The sequence below is a fragment of the Eptatretus burgeri genome, chromosome 6 (assembly GCF_056783735.1).
Source record: "Eptatretus burgeri isolate ZD-2024b chromosome 6, Ebu_testis_v1, whole genome shotgun sequence".
Lineage (NCBI taxonomy): Eukaryota > Metazoa > Chordata > Myxini > Myxiniformes > Myxinidae > Eptatretus > Eptatretus burgeri.
Genome location: NC_140966.1, coordinates 9849191 through 9872131, shown reverse-complemented (window position 1 = coordinate 9872131; position 22941 = coordinate 9849191). Strand labels below are relative to the sequence as shown.

The following is a 22941-nucleotide window of genomic DNA, read 5'->3' as shown; positions in this document are numbered from 1 at the left end:
TGCGCTCTGCCGAGTACCGTTCTGGTTTTCCCTTTAATCCAAGATTTCCCCGCACTCATTAAGTCATGACTCAATAAATAAATCAAAAATCACTCAATAAGTCATGTGACCCACTTGCAAAACTCCCCCATTCCCACTCAAAGGTGGGTAAAACAAGGAAATAACTGCACAAGGAAATGCAGACACATAAGGAATTCTCATCTCACCTGTTCATTGAGCCATTAAAACCTTGGACATTCCACCTCAACAACACCACACAACACTTCTGGGTTCATTCAGCAGACACAATAAGCTGTGCATACATCTCAATGACTGTAGCTGGACCCACAGACGAGCAGCATAGAGGGAGTTTTTTTATTTTTAATTAAATTCTTTGTTTTTCGTGTGTATGTGTATGCCAAGGTCAAGCCCACAGAAGCTCCTAAGCACACATTACTCTGCTTTTCCTCTTCCTCCAATTGAGGGACGCTTGAACCCATAGCTTGCAAGCTTTCATGAAAGTGCAGTCAGTCGAGGAGGAGACACTGGAAACCATTATTTGAATCAGGTTGGTTTGCAACTGCAAGACAAGTAAATGCTCAGAACACTCAGTGAGATAGCCCTGACCTGGTTTGAGAATGACGGCCCATTGTTGGTACAGTACAATCAGCCAGCACAGTAAGTGGACCTACCCAGAAACCAAATGGATGATAGGAAATCTCACCGCAACCTCGAAGTTTGCTACAATGATATGTAGTTCCAATATTGTGCTTACAGTGACGCAGCTGACTGGCCTGTAGTTGAGCAGGTCAATTTTAGCAACCTTAGGAATTGGTGTGACATTGGCAACTTTCCATGGTGCGACGCATCAGAGAGCAAAGAGGAATAAATGGAGAAGACGAACAAGTCTTCAAGATTAACGTGCTGATGTCATTGGGTCCAGTAACACTGGATATTACAAGGTTGGTTTGTAATAAATTTGTCCAGAAGGAAAAGTTTAGGAAAGACTTGTTCAATATGTCTATTTATTGGATATGCAAATTGTCAAGTTTTAACTCCCTTCATATCCTGCTATGCTCTGTACAAGCCCTTTTCCTTCAATCCCCTTATCCCTATGATTTCCCAAACCCTATCCCCTCCTCATCTCCACACTTCTTCACCACCCATTCTCTCTCCGATAAACCTTCCTTCTACCCCCTTTTCTCAGTTTAGTCCGCTAACTCCCACAGTGGTTTGTGTACAAAATAAACAGATGACCCTCACTTCAGTGACCTCTCCATTGAAGATATCACATCACAAGAAAACATTGTTCCCCTGGTGTTGGTTTAATGGTTAGGGTGGTGGGCTTGGGATCCTGGGATCCTGAGTTCAAATCCCCCCCCCAGCTGTTGAATTAATACCAGGTGGGGTTGACTCTGCCTGTCATCCTTCCGAGGTTGACAAAATGAGTGCTAGCATGCTGGTATCCTGTGTCGGAGTGGCGACCCGTCCAGGATTGTACCCAATAGCCAAGGAGACTGCTTCGGCAGCACCAATGCTCTGCACAGAGTATGGTCCCAATGGATGGATGGATGGATGGAATAAAACATTTTTGAGAGAAAAAAGGTTTAATTAAATACACAATGTATAAAAAAAACAATTGCAATTCCACAATATGAACGCTTCCCATATTCACGAGTCAACACCATGCTCACGGTTGAGCGACATGTTGCACGAACTGTCTCATATATGTATAACAACCTTAAATGTGCACGGGCACCTACGATGTGTTAGCATTTGAAACATCATCCAACCATGCTTGTGGTATCTACAAAGATTGCAGGCAACCTGAATTAAGCGTTATATATGTATAAGAACTTAAATATGCTCATGCTACATCAGAACCTGGATCTCAATTAGTTAAGAAATATGTTTCGACAGAGGTCATATCTGCACAGCTTTACCAACTATACTTAATAAACCACAGTTTTTTTTTTTTTAACCACTGGCATATAAACCCACGATAATTGAAATATGTTGCTTTTAAACCTTCAGCACAAATTCTCAAATGTATTTTAATATCAATTTCTTCTTCTTTAATATGCAGCACAAGGTTGCGCATCACTGGCTGACGGCATGGCTGTGTCACCGATGCAATGCCCCCTGTAGGTTCGGGCAGGAATTTGTAATTTGTTCAAGGTGCCGGCGATAGCTCGCAGACTCTTCACGAAAGACACCATGGGATCTTTAATGTGCACAAACGATGTCAAATTGAACTGTTTCCAAGATGCGAGCAAAATGCAGCTTACAATACATTCCTTTTCCCACTGCAACCAAAGCATTCCCATTCGACAAGAATAAATCCTAAAAAAAAAACGGTGATAATCGCATACAGCACACTGGCCTGCTCGAACGATGCACGGCCGATATTACAAATGATACAATATTAAAATGCAACACAATTCCAACACTATACAATACAGTAACATATTTTTCAGTACAGAAATAAGTGATAAAGGGTTCTGGGCAAAAAATAAATTCAGTCGGCCCCAGGCAATGGCTAAGTCACAAAAATGGCACAGTGGAAATACTTGGACTTCATCACCAGTTCAACAAAGCAGCATGCACTTTCATTCTGAAGAATACTGCAGTTAATATTAACACTAACGGTACCGCCGAAGAGGACTCATCTCCGCTTGGATTTGTATTGGGGTATACAACTTCCTTGATGGTAAAATATGGGTCAAATATAAATATACGACTGCCATGATGGCAAACCTTTGGGTGTTGCTGTTGAAGAAGTTGACAAAATCATTCTCACAAATGCTAAAATTGTTGTTTCTTAGATCTGAATTTTAAGGATATCAAGACTTCCTGCAAAATGGAGTTAATTGGGTATTATCTATGAGATCAACCAGGCAAATTTCATTGCATTTTGAGTGGATAACTCAGCCTTGCAGGAGAATCAAATGCTCTTGTAGGGTCATAACGTTGCTTGATGGGTTTTGTATTATATGTACACACAATTTGCAGACCTGCTTACCCCACCCATGTCAAATTAGTGGTGCTGTACTGACCTGCGAGAAGCATGTCTGTGCCTTTTTTTTTTTTTTAGCAATTTGCTCATATCGTGCAATAATTCTGTTATGTGAATGTTGATTCACGATAGCTTCACTTTCCTGATTTCCGACATTGACTTCGACACATTGCACAGTTTATCTTTCCATGATCACACTGGCATTAACGACTGGTCTTTCAACTGCCCTATGAGCACTTTCATTGTGAATCAAATTTCAGTTTTTCTTTATCCTTGGAATTGGGTTTTTAATATGAATTTTTTCCACCGATTATAAAACCGAACTTCGATGAATTTCCTTCTGCATCATCTGATTTCAATAACTTTATGAACTTGTCCATATCTCTAATTACAGCAATTTGCGTAAAATTCTGGACAATCAATAAAGGTTGGTGGGTTAGCCATTGGTAAACTGCCCATTATTCTGTGAAATAATATTATAAACCAACTTATGCTGGCAATGCACCAGCAGAATGACTTTGCAATAGGAGAGTGAGCTTGGGAGCAGATGTTAGGAAGATCAATTGAGCATAAAGGAGGTTTTAAAGCAAGATCTAGGTAAATATAATGGAGAAATAAAACCTCGAGTCTGAAATAGGATTCATAAAATTGTTAAAAGTGAGGTCAAAAAGAAGCAGTTTAGCGATAGAGTTAAGAGACGTCATTCGATGAGAGTTCACTCGGTAGAAAGATTTAAATGTACTTTTATACAGGAACAAGAACTTTAACCGAAAAAAATCAACACAGTATATAGGATTTGTACTAGGGCTAACAGGATCACAACGTAAGTGGCTGGGATAAAAAAAAAATCACAGAGAGATTGTATTTTAAAATAATCATCAACTCTGGTACTGTACTTTAAGCTAGAATGTGATGATGAAATGTGCACACAGTACCACCTCATGCCTCCCAAGTAACGTGTGGCCATACATTTGATCATGGTGTTGTCCATAGTTTGTGGCAGATTGAAACATAGCCTCTGTGCAAGCAAGCAAGCAACGACTGAATATCAAACTTTACTTGAAGATTGGATAAACGGCAAAAAAAGAAATGCAAGACATCCTTAAACAATAAAGCTTTTGGGGACGTTCCACTCTCCGGTTCTCAAACACTTAAAAGTGATTTCATTTAACAAAGTAAAAAGTGCACATACAAACAAGGTGTGTGAAAATGATGAACACTTTTTGACCACGAGGAACTAACTTGTTTTTGATAACAGCTAACGAACTAAGATTTTGCACTTATTTTTTTCTTTAAGATTTTCAGGACATAATCTGCTGATAGGGATGTCACGTGGACAAATCTCCATCCAAATGATGCTTCACACGATCTGTGCACCGGAGTCTGATCAAGCATGTCATTTAATTTCTTCACCAGCTACTCACTCGTCAGCAAGTCTGGCTCAACAGCGTTTTATTTTTCACTCAAAATGAAAAATGCATTTTTAAAAAAGGTTAAATGATGATGTGCCGATGATTATTCAATGTACAATAGCAATGCAAATGACCAAAAAAAAAATCAGAAATGCTAAACATTTCATCCTCAGTGAGTACTTTGAAGAGGAAAGTTTTCAGTAGAGAGTGAGTGCTTAAAACCTGGTATTATAAAATCAGTCTGAAAAATTGTACATCGCACCTTGAAGTACAGAAAAACTGAAAAATAATGATGAAAAAGAAACACGTCGCAGATTGCTGAACAATAATATAAACAAGATGAATATAACTTTCGGGTGAATATTTAAGTAAAACTGCACAAGGTTTGTGGTGGTCGAAGTGATTTTGGTAGACTAGAAGGATACTCCAAACAGCTTTATTCTTCCACTACTTTCACTTATTTCCAAAAAAAAACTTTTATACATCTGTGCATATAGTTTATAGACCATGCATTCATCTTTGCATGCATGGAAGTAGTTGAATATTTCAACGGATTTATTATTGGCTACAGTTTGTACCACTATTGCTTGATATAAAATGAGTCGCCATTACTTTTTGGGTAACCCTTGGATAAGTAATTTTGGCATTTCATCACAATGATGTTTCAGTCTCTTCTTGAAAAGTGCATACATACAGTTGTTTTCACAATCTCAGGAAAAAGATAATTACAATGCACTTGGATGGTTTCAAAAAAATATTCAGTATAAAACGAATATGATGGTTCCAAAATTATCGGTGATTTTTAGGGTTGCTTTAAAAAAAGAAAAAAACGTTCACGTCTTGTTCCAAGCATCATGATGTTTCCTTAAGAGTATGAGCTCACCTACCTACCTTTGGCTTTAAAATGAGAAAAAGAAAAACAATTGCACAGAGGTCTTAATGAAATTATTCATATTACGGAGAAAATTGAGACGAGCAATTCAAGTAATTTTCCAATTTTTTTAAAGGTGCTTTGAAATGAAAAACAAGAAGGTGCAGATGAATGCGGTATTGGTGGTAATAGATGTGAAGGTATATGCGGTAAGGTTTCAAAGAGAAAGTTTTGGCGATGTAAAGGGAGTTTAACATAGATGTCAGGAGATAAAGAAAAAAAAACATTGGCACACCATTTGTTTTTGCCAGCCCTCTGCCCTCGCCACCTTATCCCGAGCCCATCGCTTAACTTATTTGAATCCCTTCCCCTCAACCCAACCATCTTCTCCTTTTAAGCTCCTGATTGCCCTATTATTTATTAACTCTGTGTGTTGGGTTTTTTTTTGTTTTGTTTTTGTTCTAACAGCTCTATCATTTGACTTATTAATAGTTTTAATGTAGTATTTTTTATTTTTTTTTACTTTGTAATCCATTGTTGCATATTCTTGAAGCCAGGGTACATATTTTAGGAATTTTGAAACAGGCATGGAGCATGGAGAGTCAAATGACCATTTCCTGTGGATGAACCATCTTGGTTTTTCCTATCTGTTTTGCTCATGCTGTTTTGTGGCTCAGAAAAAAAACCTTTAATGTACATATACAAACCATCATTCTTTACAATTCATCATTAGAGGCTGACAAAAAAAGAAAATAATGAGACTGCAAATATGTGTGATGAAGAGTGCAGATTAAATTGGTCATTCTGCATTAATACGACATCAAATCCCATCCTTCGTCCACTGTAGTGAAGATACTTTTACTTCTCTCCACATCTCCAGAAGTCAATGAGATGGCTACTTTCATTGAAAGTACAAACAGTCGTTTACTCATTGCTCGTGCAATCACATTGCACCCTGCGAATGTCATGATGGGACGGAAATTTGGCCCACAGGTGTGACTGTACTGCACTAGGCCAAAGTATCTCCACCATTTCCACCAGTTTTCAGTCCATTCAGCAGCTCAAAGGCATATGCATTGATTGGAGGTTGTGTGGTTTGATTGTGGCACGCTTCATCCGAAGTAAAGCGACATCGGCGGCGGTGACGCAGTACAAGCCACACTACCAGTGCCACTACCACCATGATAAGTAAGGAAGACAGCAAAGCTAGAGCCACAATCCATCCACCCATTTGTTCTGGGGAACACAACAAAAAGGCCATTCTCAATTGACGTTCATAATACTGTAAGTGATGATAACACATTTACATATAAAGCATCATTATTTGAGACTAGTGTAAAGCCCATCAAAAATGACAGGACCAAGTGCATTCCCCCACCCACCCAAACCCATGACAGCACAGTTGTTAAACATTATATCTCACAGGCTTGTGGATTTACTTTTGTTTCATCAATAAAAGGATGATTATTTCAGAAATACATTTATTTTCAAAGTGATAACGGAATTTCAAATGGTAAATAAAACATTTTTGTATTCGCAAGTCATGCTTTATCGGATTCGATTAAAAATAATCTATAAAAGTTCCTTTAGGTAAATGATGTTGATAGCCAAAAAGTGAGTCCACTCGTGCTGTTTCGGACTATTCTGAGCATAGCTGTGACGTGACAAACTGTTCTGTGCCATGAGCCGTGATGTGATGTGATAGATCGTCCAAGCCATACCAGACTGTTCCGAGCTGCGACAAACTGTTCCTTCTTGACAGCCGTGACAGACCATCTGAGCCATGCCATGCCAGACCGTTGTGACCCGAACTGTTAAACCCCATTTCGACACAATGTGGTTCTTATTCTATTTCCAGACTCAAACTATTTTGAGCTATGAGTGAAGTTTCTGGTGTTTGTTCTTAGTATAATTCAGTACTTGCATTCCTTATTCCATTGTTAACACATGCCGACCATTCAATCAATGAGTTTACAGAGATTTTTCATTTCCCATCTACAAATGAGTGCATGAAAACTGGACAACTGGCTTAATTCCCTTTGCAAAGCATGTTTTACAATGAAACTGGAAGGGTACTCGGTAGAGTGCAGACCTCTGCCACATAATGCCTGATCCATGATAACATATCGGGCCAAATACATTTTTGAAATATCATGCTATATATCGTTTTTGGCCCCATCTCTCAATCGTGAAGAATCACTTAAAAATTCTCATAGTTGGATCCGGATTCGGATCTTCACCGAAATCGAATCAATTCGTCCTTGCCACACACCCAACATGTCCACCAAGTTTCGTCTGAATCCGTCCACAACTTTTTGAGATATCGTGCTATATATCATGTTTGGCCTGATCTCTCAATGGTGAAGAATCAAATGAGCTAAGATCCTCGTCCTCTTAATGATGACGTCATAAAAACGAATATGACATCATTGTGATGTATCAGGTTTGCGATAAATTATCTGTGCTAATACCTGGCTTGATTCCCGCAAACAAAATTCAAACAGCTTGCCTAGTTTCGGAGATAATGGTATAGGCGATTTCCATTAGCGGCGATATTATGACGTCAACTTTTTTTCTCGGAAGAATTTCCAAAATCGGAGATGGTTACTGCCTGCGCGTGGGCTTTCTGCATATACGTACATGGCAAGTTTCACGAAGATCCGATCAAAACTCTGGGTTGTGAAACAAAAAATGTCAAAAAATAGGAATGACATCATAAAAATTGATATGACGTCATAGTGATGTATCATATGTGTGGTAATTCATCTCTGCTAATTTCCCTGTTCGATTCCTGCAAACACAATTCAAAAAGCTTGCCTAGTTTCGGAGATAATTTTTTAGGCGATTTCCATTAGCGGAGATATTTTGACGTCATAACTTTTTTTTCTTGGAGGAATTTTCAAAATCGGAGATGGTTACTGTCTACGCAGGGTATGTTTACATATATATGCCAAGTTTCAGGAAGTTCCGATGAAAACTGTAGGATGTGAAACAATAAAGTCCACAACAAAATATCTCAAAAAGTTGTGGACGGATTTGGACGAAATTTGGGGCAGTGCTTGGGTATGTGACAGCGACGAAATGGTTAGATTTTGGTGAAGATCCAAGTCCGGATCCAGATGCAAGAATTTTACGTGATTTTTCACCATTGAGTTATCGGGCTAAAATGACATTTAAGCAGGATATCTCAAAAAGTTGTGGACGGATTCGGATGAAACTTGGTGCACAGGTTGTTGGGTAGGTAAACAAGGAAGAATTGCTTCGATTTTGGTGAAGAACCAAATCTGGATACTCGAATTTATAAAGTGATTCTTCACGATTGGGACAAAGTGTTTCTTTTCAGGTTGAAGTGATAAGGCTGAAGTGATATGCTGTATACCACGATATCTCAAAAAGTTATGGATGAATTCAATCGAAACTTGGTGGATGAGTTGGTGAGCTGATAAGAACAAGCCGATTAAATTTTAGTTCAGGTCCGAATCCAGATCTGGCCTATCAGTGGGATACAAAACAAACAAATCGGCCTGGCAGAAGTATGGTCTCCACCGAGTGCCCTTCCAGTTTTTAACAGAAATCTAACACTCATGGAGCGGCTTGTATCATGTGCATGTATCACATGCGGAACAAGGACAAGCAGGGTAATAACTACACTTCGACATGTTACAAAGACATTAGTAGACGACAAAAAAAAGTTTACATAGTAAAGGGAATGTCACCGATTTCTCCGTCCATGTGACTGCTGCAGCTCTGCTTAATAGAAACGTTGCTCACACAGGATATCTGGAATTGTTTTATCTTTCCCTGGTTATTGTCTCTTTCCGTTTTTACAGTCCCCACCACTGGACCAGTAGTGGTGGTGCTGTTATGGAAATGACTCAATTCTTCACTATCCATTGTCAACACTAAGCCATTAGAACACACTAGAATACCTTTGGTGGCACATGCATCACCAAAACCAACCAATGTTTGTCTGTTTGGTGTACGATCCACCAAAACATTATGACTCCACAAACAGTATACTTCTATTTCTGCGAACATGGATAAACTCGTAAATATCCATCCCAGCCATGTGTTTCTCAGCTGTGTTGACTTCAACTGTCACCATGCCAGCTAACTGCATCTCAGCTCTACATCTATCCATGGCATCACAGTGAAGGCCTTCTGTGACTATGGATCTGAGCCAATCTGTAAACTTCACAACTTGGATCTTTGCAAATGGTAATTCTCCCTCCTGGACCAGATTATGAATAACTTTCCATCCACACACTTTTGTTCCTCCTTTGCACCTCTTGGCTCCTCTGGCCATTTTCTTCTCAAAGGTCATATCTCTCTGACTCTTCCCAGGGAGTGATTTCAATACCAGAGAATCTGGCTGTTCACACAGGCCAAGTAGCAGGGACTGGAACTGATTCCTTCTCTCAAAGGTGCATGTGATATTGATTCTGCCGGGGAATACTTTGACAAAGGGAACTGTCTCTAATGTAGTGGTCATCCTGTCTGCAGCTATACTATCAATTGTCTGAATCCTGTGGTGAGCCAGTTGTAGTCAAGCAGTTGGCTTTCTTAACGTGGAAGGGTAAATCCACCTGAGAGCGACTTTAGGTCACTCCACCAGGCTCACAACTGTGTCTCTCACCTTAAGAAAGTCAGAAAACATCATCTTGATAATCTCAATGTTGAACTTTCCAACTAGTCTCCTACATCAAAGACCTGGTGGTGCATGGTCAAGCCTGTCTCTGGTGTATGCTCCACATCCAACACCTCACTCATCTCAAAAGCACCCCATGCCTGCAGAAACATCCTGCCTCCCATGCCTCACCTGCGACATGAAACACCTTGCCATCACCTGCTACATGAACCACTGCAACCCAAATCTGCAGAAAACTGATTTTTTTTTTTTTTTTGGAACGCCGGCCACATTTTCCATCCAATCATCATGTAATTTATTTGAAAAAATATTCATAGATAGGCACTCCTGCGTTGAAAGTTTCGTGTCAATCGCTCAAGGGGTTGCAAAGACAATACATTTAAAAGAGAAATAAAGGTGGAAAAGTGATGGCGGAAGAAAGAAAAGTGAGCCCCTCGGCCGACGTTCCACAACATGGTCCCGGATGGTTGTGGATGCCTGTGACCAGTTCATGCTAATTGGTGCTTTTTGTTTTCTTTTCTTTCCCCTTTACTCTTAATTTCTCTCTTTCTTTGTCTATCCATCTAGGGATAAGTGAATTCTTACAAAAACAATTTGTGAGGCTCACTTGGCTGTGCCTGAATGGGTTGGAGGGTAGAGGCGTCCCAGCTAAAACCTCAAATCCTATCCAGGTTCCTCCTGATGACTCCATCTTTGCTCTTAACTTATTTGGGTTCCTTCTGATGACTCCAATGCAGTATTTGATATTTCATATGATTATTCATTATGGAAAGGTGGGTTCATCAAATGGCATTATTTCATTTTAAACATTTTTTTCTTTTCTTATTTTGTTCTTACCTGCAGAGTCATTCTCATTGTGTTCCTCTTCATACATGAATGCTTTTCCCACTGCACACAGGAAATTAAATGAGGGGGGAAAAAAAAAGAAAAAAAAAAAGCATTAATCATTGTTGATATATCCATTCATTCAAGTGTTTGCAACATAACTGGTTACTCATCTAAATTGTTTCTTTGGATGAGGATATGAAGCTGATGCAGTGCTTAGATAGGGGAGGGATTCAGATTTGACCGGGATACCAGCACACAAAATGGCCTACTCGTTTCTAAAGGTATTTATGTAGATACTGTAATTCAATGTATGACGAGCTCACGAATGTTTAAAATTCATTTCCTCAAACAGTGCACAGATATTACTACAAGCAAATATTTAATTGAGATTCAAACAATCCATTTAAATAGGACCAACATATTTGACATATCCTGAATTGTTGAGGATAAACGACCAAATGATGTGCAAATGAGAAGACCAGCAGTGAATATTGGTGATGAAATTGGGCACCAATGACCAGTCTCGTGTAGCCATTTCAAAGATAATTTTGCTCTTAAAATTACTTATTTAAACTCAAAACAAAGCAAGAAGCATAACCGAAACCGTAAGATCCGATTTAGATATCCAATGAGATATTCTGCAACACATGATGAGTCAAAATCACGTGAAACCATTTCAGATCTGAAGTCTATCATCAGAAAGATAAGAGCTTGTGAATGAGAAACCCATTTTCAGCTATAAAAGCTGAAGGGCACTTTATAACAAAAAGAGCAGCAAAACAAATATTTTCACAAGCAAAGAGATAGATCCAGAGTTGAAAATGGTAAAAAGAAAAAAAAAAGTCAGAGGAAGAAAGGTAAAAAGAAGGAAGAAAAAAAGAATGAACAGAGAAGGAAAAATAATTTCATTACGCCACAAATTCAAAGAAAATAATGCTGAGAAATTGACGACATTAAAAAAACACGATGAAAACTAGAAGGGCACTTGGTGGAGCGCGTACCTCCACCACGCAATACCTGATCCAATAGAACATATCGGGCCCAATTAATTTTTGAGTTATCGTGCTATATAATCGGTTTAGTTTGATCTCTCAATGGTGAAGAATCACTTTAAAAAGTTATCGGATCCAGATTCAGATTCAGACCTTCACCAAAAATCTCATCATTGTGTCCTCGTCGTACACCAAACCTGCCCACCAAATTTCATCTGAATCCGTCCACAACTTTTTGAGATAGCATGCTCACAGACAGACAACCAAACAGACAGGGGTGAAAACAGAACCTCCATCCAACTTCGGTGGTGGAAGTAACTGGAACGGCACCCAGTAAGACGTATACCTCCCTCCACCAGGCTAAACACTTTATGTTTTGTATTCCACTGATAGGCCAGATATGCATCCAGATATTAATCAAAATCGAATGAGCTTGTGCTTGTTCTTGTCACCTACCCAACTCATCCACCAAGTTTTGTAATAACTCATCCACAACATTTTGAAATATGCTGTATATCGTTTTTGGCCCCATCTCTCGATGGCGAAGAATCACTGGCAGAGGTTTTCCTTATTTGTATGGAGGCTGTGGCTGCATGGCTGCATCATTTTCTGGGGGCACACCTGTGCCACTGATGCAATGCCCCCTGTTACCAGTAAGCTGCTACTCATTTTGCCAACCTCAGATGAATAACAAGCTGAGTCAACCCACCTGGTGTTAATTCAGTAGTGTGACAGGGGGCTTGAACTCAAGACCAGAGGATCTTAAGCCAGCCACCTTAACTGTTAAGCCCACACCAGGATTGATGGCAGAGATAAAAATAAAGGAAACAGATCACTTGAAGTTGGAGTGTGTGTGTCATTGCCTGGATGTTCTCGTGAAAGGCAAACTGTGTTGCAATTCCTTTTGTGCAAGACGTCCCTCTAATCAATGGTGGTGATGAAGAAGAAGTGGAAGAAGGAGAAGTCGGAAAAGAAGACAGGTTAATACAAGTTTTCTTACTAAACAAGGAACTTCAACAGAGGAGGAATTAGATATTTGCCACATCAAGCCTGTGCAATGGTTGCCAACCCAAGGCTATTTTTTGTCCATGCTCTATCCTTTTTAAATACTGAGTGTCAAGCAAGTAGCACAAACCATTTGTAAAGACTTTGGTATGACTCGGCCAGTGTCTGGTTCGAACCGCCAACTTCCCAGACTAAGAGCAGACACTCTAACCATAACACCACCGAGTCTGTTTATGGCAAATGGAAATGCATTTTGAACAGGAAAGGCTAAAATTAAATTTTATCACTCACAAATTTATCAACAACAGCGAGCCATCTTGAGTCCATCCATGCTGGGAAGTTGACCAACTGGGTTAAGGTCTGTTGCCAGAAAACGCAATAGCAGTTTTGACGAGAGACAAAATGACAAAACCCTCGAACCCAGTGTTTCTCAAGGTGGGGCGTGGCAATATTTTGGTGGGTCATGAGGATTCAGGAGTTATGCGGAGTTATGCGAGTTATTCATAACATGAGGAGTTATGCGAGTTGTAACAAGATGAGTTTGTGAAAACTTTTCAAGATCAAAGGAACCATGATGTGGCTGTCTGAGGAGGGTGAAAAGAAATACCCAAACTCGACTACTTTGGCAAGGGAAGTATTGATAAATTTTCCATCATCTTATTTAGTCGAATGTGGATTTAGTGTTGTTACAGATTTGCTGCAGGCCAAGAGAAATCGACTGGAAATCACGAAACGTGCTGATTTAAGGCTGAAACTGACAAAATTGGTTCCTCGAATCAAACAAATCTGCAGCCAGCGTCACTCACTCCCATTGAAGTGAGTAGCAATTTCATAAAATTTGCCATAAAGTTTTGATAAAGCCTTTTCAATACATATGTAGTATATACTGTAGTGTCTCCAATCATGGTGGGGCGTACGATTTTTTTTTGAAAATCAAAGTGGGGCGTGGGACAAAAAAGGTTGAGAAACATTGCTCTAACCAGATAGCAGAGTATACCGATTTAAAGCACCAAGAGCAAAGGTCAGAACATAATAAGTAGTCGAAATTAGTGGTGAAAGCCTTGTTCATCATGTTACAATAAGATGGCGCCATACATATCACACGTGGCCTGAGTCAAACAGTTTGTGATTTCACGGTGCATTTAGAACAATGTGACCCACTTTCTGCAGCACGCATCCCCCATACTATGGCATTTCAAGAACAAGTGAAAAATCAGGATTTTGCAGAATCACGTACTTGTGCAGTCCCAAGGTGAGTCATGTGTCACACGCACGTCATCAATCGCAATGAGCTGCCCATGAGGTACAAGGCCAAGCGCTCCCTCTAACACCACCTGTTGTGGGAGGAAGGGAAGAAAGGGAGATGATCGAGGGAAGGTGGAAGGAGGAGGAGGGGGGGGGGGAGATGAGGAACACTTTTTATTTCAAACTTCAGGTTGGATTGCAAGTGGGAAGAACAAGTTTTGCATGCTTTGCTTGAAACCCTCTATCCCAGCTGAACCTTTGCTTTGTACGATTGCGCAGCATTTGATTTTCTCCAGAATGGAATGTGCAGCAAGTGTTTGTGCAATTACTGTGTACAGATTGTCATTTTGATTCGATGTTTACATATTTATTTGCATATTTATTTGTTTCTTTATTGTGATTTAGTTGGGCACTTTGAATTGAAGTGAATCGAATTGAATTGAAATACTCATCGCAGCCAGAAGCTGCATTGTGAATATTTAACAATGTTACATATAAGGGGAAGGCAAAATGCAAATAAAATTTAATATATGGAGAATAATACAAAACACAAACAAATTCAGTACATACAGTGCCTTTCAAAATTTTCACCTTTTGTTGCCTCATAGCCTGGAATTTAATTGCATTAATTCAGACTTTTTCCATCTTTATTTACACATTGTAACGCACAACTTCCAAGTGAAAAACAAATTCTACAAATTTCAGAGAGTTAATTAATAATGCAAAAGTAGTATATCCTGGTTGGATAAGTGTCCACCCCCCCTGAGTTAATACTTGGTGGAAACACCTTTGACAGCAATTACAGCTGTGAGTCTGTTGAGATAGGTCTCTACCAACTTTGCACACCTTGATTGGGCAATATTTGCCATTTCTTCTGCACAAAACTGTTCAAGCTTAATCAAGTTGCATGGCAAGCATTGATGAACAGCAATCTTCAAGTCATGCCACAGATTTTCGATTGGATTTAAGTCACGGCTCTGACTGGGCCACTTAAAGACATATATTTTTGTTCCTTGGCCATTCCAGTGTCGCTTTGGCTGTGTGCTTCATGTTGTCATGCTGAAAGGTGAACTTCCGTCCTAATTTCAGCTTTCTTGCAGAGGGCAGCAGGTTTTCCTCAGATTTTTCTGTGTTTTGCTCCATCCATTTTCCCTTCTATTCTGACAAGTGCCCCAGTCTCTGCTGATAAGAAACATCCCCATAACATGATGCTGCCACCACCATGCTTCACAGTAGGGATGGTGTTCTTTGGGTGATGTACTGTGTTCGGTTTGCACCAAAACGGAACGTTTTGCATTTCGGCCAAAAAGTTCAATCTTGGTTTTGTTAGACCACAAAACGTTTTGCCGCATGGCTTCAGAATGTCCAGATTGGTTCTCAAACAGGACTCAAGGTGGGCTTTTTTGGGTCATGGCTTCCTTCTTGCCACCATATCATACAGGCCAGTCTTGTGGAGTGCTTGGGATATTGTTGTCCCATGTGCATAGTGGCCAGTATTTACCATAAAGGCCTGTAGCTCTTTCAAAGTTACAATTGGCCACTTGGTGGCCTCTCTGATCAGTCTCCTCCTTGCTGGGTCATCCAGTTTGGACAGATGGTCTGATCTCGGCATGGTCTTGGTGGCACCACATGCCTTCCACTTCTTAATGATTGTCTTGACTGTGCTCCGAGGGATATTCAAGACCTTTGAAATCTTTTTATACCCATCCCCTGATCTGTGCCTTCACACAACTTTATCCCGTAGATCTTTTGAAAGCTCCTTGGTGCTCATGGTTGAGTCTTTGCTGTGAAATGCACTCCCCAGCAGATGAAACCTACAGGAACAGCTGATTTTATCCTGAGATAATCAGAATCACTAGAATTTAACACAAGTGGAGGCCAATTAACTTGGAGTGTGATTTTGAAGGTGACTGGTTGCACCTAAGCTAATTTACAATTGATATTACAAGGGGGTGAACAATTATCCAACCAGGATATTCTAGTTTTATATATTTAATTCGTTTTCTGAAATTTGTAGAATTTGTTTTTCACTTGGAAGTTGTGGGTTATGATGTGAAAATAAAGGTGGAAAAAGTCTGAATTATTCCAGGCTGTAAATCAACAAAAGGTGAAAATTTTGAAAGGGGTTGTCGACTTTCTACAGGCACTGTATAAACAATGTACAATATTGGCAAAAGTTTTAAAAACTACTCAGCGACCCGTGAACCCGTTGGGTTTCCGTTGTGGCAGCAGTTGATGCAAAAAATCATTTCAAGAAAAAAAAAAAAGATAGCTCCAGCAAACTATACTGCTGAGGTTGTTTGCATTGATCAAATACTCCCAAACAGTACATGACTGAATTGGGAATCGATTTATTAATACATTTTTTTTTGTTGCCCAATTTGAACGAAATTTGATACTGCACACCACAGGTGAAAGGTGAGTCAGGTGGCCCTAAAATTTTTGCGCTATCGTGTACCGTTTTGGCTGTATTTCGGGAACATACATACATACATACATACAAGATGAGAGTTTTAGTAATATATAGATAGATGAAGAAAAATTGTCACATTAAAAGACAAAAGGCATAATTTACTTGCGTGGGGAATGAGAATTGCTACATTATTCCCCAGTGTGCTCTGGATCATGAGACAAATTGGGTTTGGAATATGGGAATAGTGGATCACAATAAGAATAGTTACAAGTACAAAAAGAGAGTTCATTGGACATTTAGAAAACTCATAAATATATATATATATATATATATTTTTTTTTAAACACTACCCACATGTTATGTAGCAGACAAGATGTGCTTGGCTTTCAAAGATTTCCACCAAAAATGCCAAGTTATGATCCTCGTTCTCTACTAGGTCTTTGGTCTTGTCAGTGTCAATCTCAAGAAAAAGGCAGAGCCTTCAACAATGAATGGCGAATGTAGACCCTTGTTTATATTGATTACAGTGGATCTGAGAACTGGTGCAGACTCACTCACTCCCTCACTGACACACATCACCATGACAAGAGCATCTCATGTTCTTTTGGGAATGTGTGGGGCTAATAAGTCACAATTTTTTTCTCCAAATCCACATATATCATGAAGATTATGATTGTAACAGCTTGTATATAATAAAAGTTAACCTGTCGAATAATTTTTTTGTTTTGAGAGGTTAAGTTTTCCTATATATGAGCGAGCCAGCATTAACTGTGACGATCATATTTTTGGGGGACAAACACACCCTCAGGAATAGGCATTTCTATTATTAGGCCATAATACATATTCAAGTCAGAAATCAACGTATGGTTAAATTTGACATTAAAATATTATGGTTAAAATTAAATAACTATGTCGAAGGCTGTACCGATGGCTACACTAGTCGGGCCATTAGGCCCTGCAGCGTCCTTCAGACCATGAGCTCAACGAGCAAGCATCAATAATGACAAAGAGAAGGGTGCACACTGCAAGGCCTGAGAAAAATGCTACAAATGTTATCTTAAAACACAACTTCTTGTGGTCACTGATGCCTTATTTAATCTGTGCATTCCTCAATTGTTTTGGTTAAGTTAGACAACTTTGTTTCAATTTCATTATCCATTATTAAAAGCCTACAGAGTGTTGTCAGAGTACATAAATTACACGAGATCTGAGAATCAACGATCTGTGTTGAAGTGGATCTGCATTACAGACTCAACCAAACATACACTGCCACACAGACCGATGATAAGAGCCTTTCCCCTTCAAACAAGGCTAATAATCCAAGGTCCACGTAGGCTGAAGTAAGAGCTATATATGATTGGTGATGGTTGACTGCACTCATTGTGTGATTTTTTTACTGGTCATGCTTTACACATTGTCTAGTCTGAGTCATGGACAGAGAGCCAATCTGCAGTTTCTTGCAATTCTGAATCCTTCGCAATGCTGCAGCAAGTCTACAGGGAAGAAGCGATGTCACGTACACGAGCATTTGAATGGCACAATAGGTTCAAAGAGGGACGGGAGGACGTTGGAGACGATCCACGGTCTGGAAGACCTTCAATGAACAGAATGGTGGACAACATCAAGCGTGTGATGCAGATGGTGCACGCAGATCGTCGACTCATGGTGTGGATGATTGCTTGTGAACTTTCCATCAACAAGGACACTGTCTGGAGCATCATCACTGAAAATCTCGATATGCACAAGGTGTGTGCAAAGATGGTCCCCAAGCTGTTGTCCAAGGATCAGAAACAGCATAGAGTCACTGTCTGTCAAGACATTATCGAGCACCTCGAGGACGATCCTGACCTGCTCGGGAGAGTCATTACTGGCGATGAATCGTGGATATTCGAAAACGATCCCAAGACTAAATGACAGAGTCGTCAGTGGAAAAGTCCGGCATCACCAACACCAAAGAAAGCAAGGATGTCAACGTCGAAGGTCAAGGTGATGCTCATCGCGTTTTTGGACATCAAGGGCATCGTCCACTTCGAGTTTCTACCACAGGGTCGAACAGTGAATCAATATGTGGATAAGGAGATCCTCCAGTGCCTCATGAGATTAGTCCAGGACAAGAGGAGGGATCTGTGGGAGAACAACGCCTGAGTGCTCCACCACGACAACGCCCCTGCTCACAGTTCCTTGAGCATCCGACAGTTTCTGGTGGAGAGGAACGTGCCAACTCTGGAGCAACCCCTGTATTCGCCAGACTTGGACCCTTGTGTATTTTTCCTATTCCCCAAGCTCAAGGGGGTGATCAAGGGGACCCGATTTCCTGATGTGGAGGCCATCAAAAGGGCCGTGACGACGGAGCTCCGGGAGATTCCAGAATAAGCCTTCTGGGGGTGCATCGAAGCGTGGAAGAAGAGGATGGACAAGTGTTTGAGACTGGAGGGAAAATATTTTGAAGGGGACAAGCTGTTATTTCAATATATTTTTTGGAATAAAATTTCTGTGAAGTCAGTCCCGTTACTTTTTAGACGGACCTCGTAGATACATACATACATATATATATATATATATATATATATATATATATATATATATATATACATACACACACACACATATATATATATATATATATATATATATATATATACACACACACACACACACACACACACACACACACACACACACACACACACACACACACACACACACACACACACACACACACACACACACACACACACACACACACACACACACACACACACACACACACACAGTTACGAATTCTCGTCCGCCTGGCGTGCGATCGGCCATGTAACTCTAATCGTGACCGCGTCGCCCACCGGTCGGAGAATTCAGTCGTGACTCTCCTGGAACTACCGCCAGGAGCCAGTCACGGGTGGGGCTTTAACCTCGCCACAACCCAGTCCGCATTCTACCCGCGCGAAATAGGGTGAATCGCCGAATGTCTATATACCTAAATACCCGCGCGGGTAACCTACCGAGGGGTTGCACCATGCCGCAGGTCGGCTTAGGACACGAAACGCTAAAGCGGTTCGTTCCGTACTACAGGGATAACCGAGCGGTGTTATCGCCGACCTCGACGGTTCAGATTACTTTACCCGGATGTTCAAACCCTCACTAATTATTCCACGAGGTAAGGTGGCAATTTCAATTAAGGAAAGGACGCAACGACGGGGAATAGTTCGACAAGCACATTTATTATTTACACACACGTAAGGCAGTCATGCAATATGTGCAGCAAGAAATCAATACAACCGAATAAAGCAGGGAATTCTGTACAACACAGTCACTTAAACAGGTTCTACTTACAGACGACGCCACATCATGCAAGCAAAAGTAAAAAGAAAAGAAAGGACCTCCCTTTCGTGGCCGTCCAGTCCCCCTCCCACGACCGTTAGCGGGGTCGCGCCTGGTTCCGACCTCCCACGCGACTGGCGAACCCTCTCCGGCACCCCTCGTCCGGACACGCAGGTCCACCACAGGCCGCACTAGGGCGCCTCCCGTCTGCGTCTCCACCACCAGGCCATGAGCGCGGGAACGAGCGAGGAGGAGCGGAGCGCGAGCCAAGAAGAGCGCATGAACCGTGAAGAGAGGAGGAGGCCCAAGGTGAATCACCGAGAGAGCGAGCCTCGCGTCTGTTCGCCTTTTGTAATGCGGGGCTCCGCCCTTCGCCGCGCGGGGCCCCGACCGTCGCTCCACCCCGTTCGCGGCTCCACCTCCCTTCGAGGCGTTTCCAGAAGGTTCTCGAAGAGGGGCGTGCCCCCACTCCGACCGCCTCACGCCGTCCCTCCACCAATGGGGAGCGAGCTGCCCCGCCCCTTCCCTTCACACCAAGTGCGGAGAAAACAGGCGGGAAAAACCCCACAGGCTTCACAAGAGCTTTTGTTCTGCCAATCCTTCTCGGACGGTTTCCGACACGGAAACCGTCTTACCGTGGTACGCGGAGGATGGCGTTCGTAAGCGGGCATAGTGGCGAAGATGGTGGTGATTGCTGTGGGGGTGGTGTGAGCGTGGTGGGCGTTGTGGCGTAGTTGGTGGCGGTTGTTGTTTGCGTGGAGGTTTGCTGCAATGGTGGCTCAAAATAACAATAGATAAAGAAAAACGGCTATCTCAGAGTCGCAGCCCGGTGAACTCAAGAAATCCCTTTGAACAACGGTGGGGACCAATCTAAACACTCACTTACCGGCATAGCTAATCTAAGGAACCTTTATGATGTATTGCGAATTTCCACAGCTGTAACAATATATACATATATATATATATATATATATATATATATATATATGTATATATATGTATATATATATGTATATATATATATATATATATATATATATATATATACATATACATATAAAAAAGACATATATACACATATACATATTGTTACGGCTGTGGAAATTCGCAATACACCATAAACGGTCCTTAGATCAGTTATGACGCGAAGTTTATATGCAGATAGGATCCCACCGTTGTTTAAAGGGATTTCTTCATGTTCACCGGGCTGCGACCCTTTGAGATAGCCATTTTTCTTTATCTATCATTATTTTGAACCACAGAACAACCACCACCCCCATCTTCACCACTACGTCCGCTTCCGAACGGCAAACAAAGGCGCCAAGGAAGGAACTGCGAGTGCGCGCGGGTTTTCCCGCCTGTTTTCCCCGCACTTGGTGTGAAGGGAAGGGGGCAGGGCAGCTCGCTGCCGATTGGTGGATGCACGGCGTGAGGCGGTCGGAGTGAGGACACGCCCCTTTTCGAGAAGCTTCTCGAAGGGAGGCGGAGCCGAAAACGGGGAGGAGCGAAGGGCGGAGCCCTGCGCTATATAAGGCGGACCGCACGCGGGCTCTCCCTCTCTCTTGGTGGTCGGGGTCGAGCTCTCTTCTCTTGGCGGTTCGGGCAGCTCGTGTTCAGTTCAGTTGTTGGTGGCTGATCGTCGAGCTCGCAGCTCGTGTTCAGTTCAGTTCGTGGTGGCTGCCCGTCGAACTCGCAGCTCGTGTTCACTTCAGTTCGTGGTGGCTGCTCGTCGAGCTCGCAGCTCGTGTTCAGTTCAGTTCGTGGTGGCTGCTCGTCGAGCTCGCAGCTCGTGTTCAGTTCAATTCGTGGTGGCTGCTCGTCGAGCTCGCAGCTCGTGTTCAGTTCAGTTTGTGGTGGCTGCTCGTCGAGCTCGCAGCTCGTGTTCACTTCAGTTTGTGGTGGCTGCTCGTCGAGCTCGCAGCTCGTGTTCAGTTCAATTTGTGGTGGCTGCTCGTCGAGCTCGCAGCTCGTGTTCAGTTCAGTTTGTGGTGGCTGCTCGTCGAGCTCGCAGCTCGTGTTCAGTTCAGTTCGTGGTGGCTGCTCGTCAAGCTCGCAGCTCGTGTTCAGTTCAGTTCGTGGTGGCTGCTCGTCGAGCTCGCAGCTCGTGTTCAGTTCAGTTCGTGGTGGCTGCTCGTCAAGCTCGCAGCTCGTGTTCAGTTCAGTTCGTGGTGGCTGCTCGTCAAGCTCGCAGCTCGTGTTCAGTTCAGTTCGTGGTGGCTGCTCGTCAAGCTCGCAGCTCGTGTTCAGTTCAGTTCGTGGTGGCTGCTCGTCGAGCTCGCGTTCAGTTCAGTTCGTGCCTTTTGTCGCCAGGGTGCGGCTCAGTTCAGTTCGTAGTGGTTCTTCTCCTTCGAGCAGCTAGTTCGTGAGCTCAGGCTTCTTCTTTTCTTGGGACACGGACGGGAGGCGCCGCTTTGCCAGCTCGGGCGCGCAAGCCTGCGCACACGAGAGAAGAGTGCCGGAAAGAACTCACTGACCGTCGCACCACGAGGGTGCAGGTAACCAGCGTTGGTCTCATGGGCCCATTCGGTCATCCACGGCCCACGGCCATAAAGGTTTACGAACCCCATCTACCCCCTTGCCTATGAGGGGGTCATTTATTTTGTTCTGTGTGAATGATGTGGTGCCGTGTCCGTAAGTAGAACCTGTTTAAGTGACTGTACACTATAAGCATATTCGGTGGTATTGCTTTTGTTTCCATGTTTTTTCTGTATATTGCATGACTGCCTTGGCTGTACATATGTGCTGTATAAAAAAATGTGCTTTGTTTGAATGTATCCCGTTCGTCGTGTCCTATTTCCCCTTTGAAAGTGCCATCTTACTTCGTGGAATAATTGGTAGTGGGGTGTGAACACCCGAGTAAAGAAGAATCACTGAACCGTCGAGGTTGGCGATAACACTGCTCGGTTATCCCTGTAGCACGGAATGAACCGCTAAAGCGGTTCATGTCCTAAGCCGACCTGCGGCGTGGTGCAAACCTTCGGTAGGTTACCCACGCGGGTATTTAGGTATATCGACATTCGGCGATTCACCCAATTTCGCGCGGGTAGAATACGGACAGGGTTGTGGTGAGGTTAAACCCCCACCCGTGACTGGCTCCTCGCTGTAGTTCCAAGGAGGGTCACGACTGAATTGTCCGTCCGGTCGGCGACGCGGCTGCTATTGGAGTTACGTGGCCAATCGCATGCCAGGCGGGCCAGAATTCGCAACACTGGTG

The 22941-nt window shown here is 42.2% G+C and overlaps 1 protein-coding gene across 6 annotated transcripts in view; it reads right to left on the bottom strand.

The window, feature by feature from the left end:
- Nucleotides 1-1567: 1567 nt before the first annotated feature.
- Nucleotides 1568-22941, bottom strand: part of LOC147024227 (neuropilin-1-like) — a 112696-nt gene continuing 91322 nt past the window's right edge. For all 6 annotated transcript variants that reach the window (XM_085883923.1, XM_085883920.1, XM_085883925.1 and 3 more), the window contains 3 exons: nucleotides 13989-14085; nucleotides 10764-10814; nucleotides 1568-6514 (listed from right to left, as the gene is read on the bottom strand). In XM_085883923.1, coding sequence (XP_085740049.1) covers nucleotides 6288-6514; nucleotides 10764-10814; nucleotides 13989-14085 — 375 coding nt within the window. In that variant the 3' untranslated portion in view covers nucleotides 1568-6287. The remainder of the gene's footprint in view (nucleotides 6515-10763; nucleotides 10815-13988; nucleotides 14086-22941) is intronic.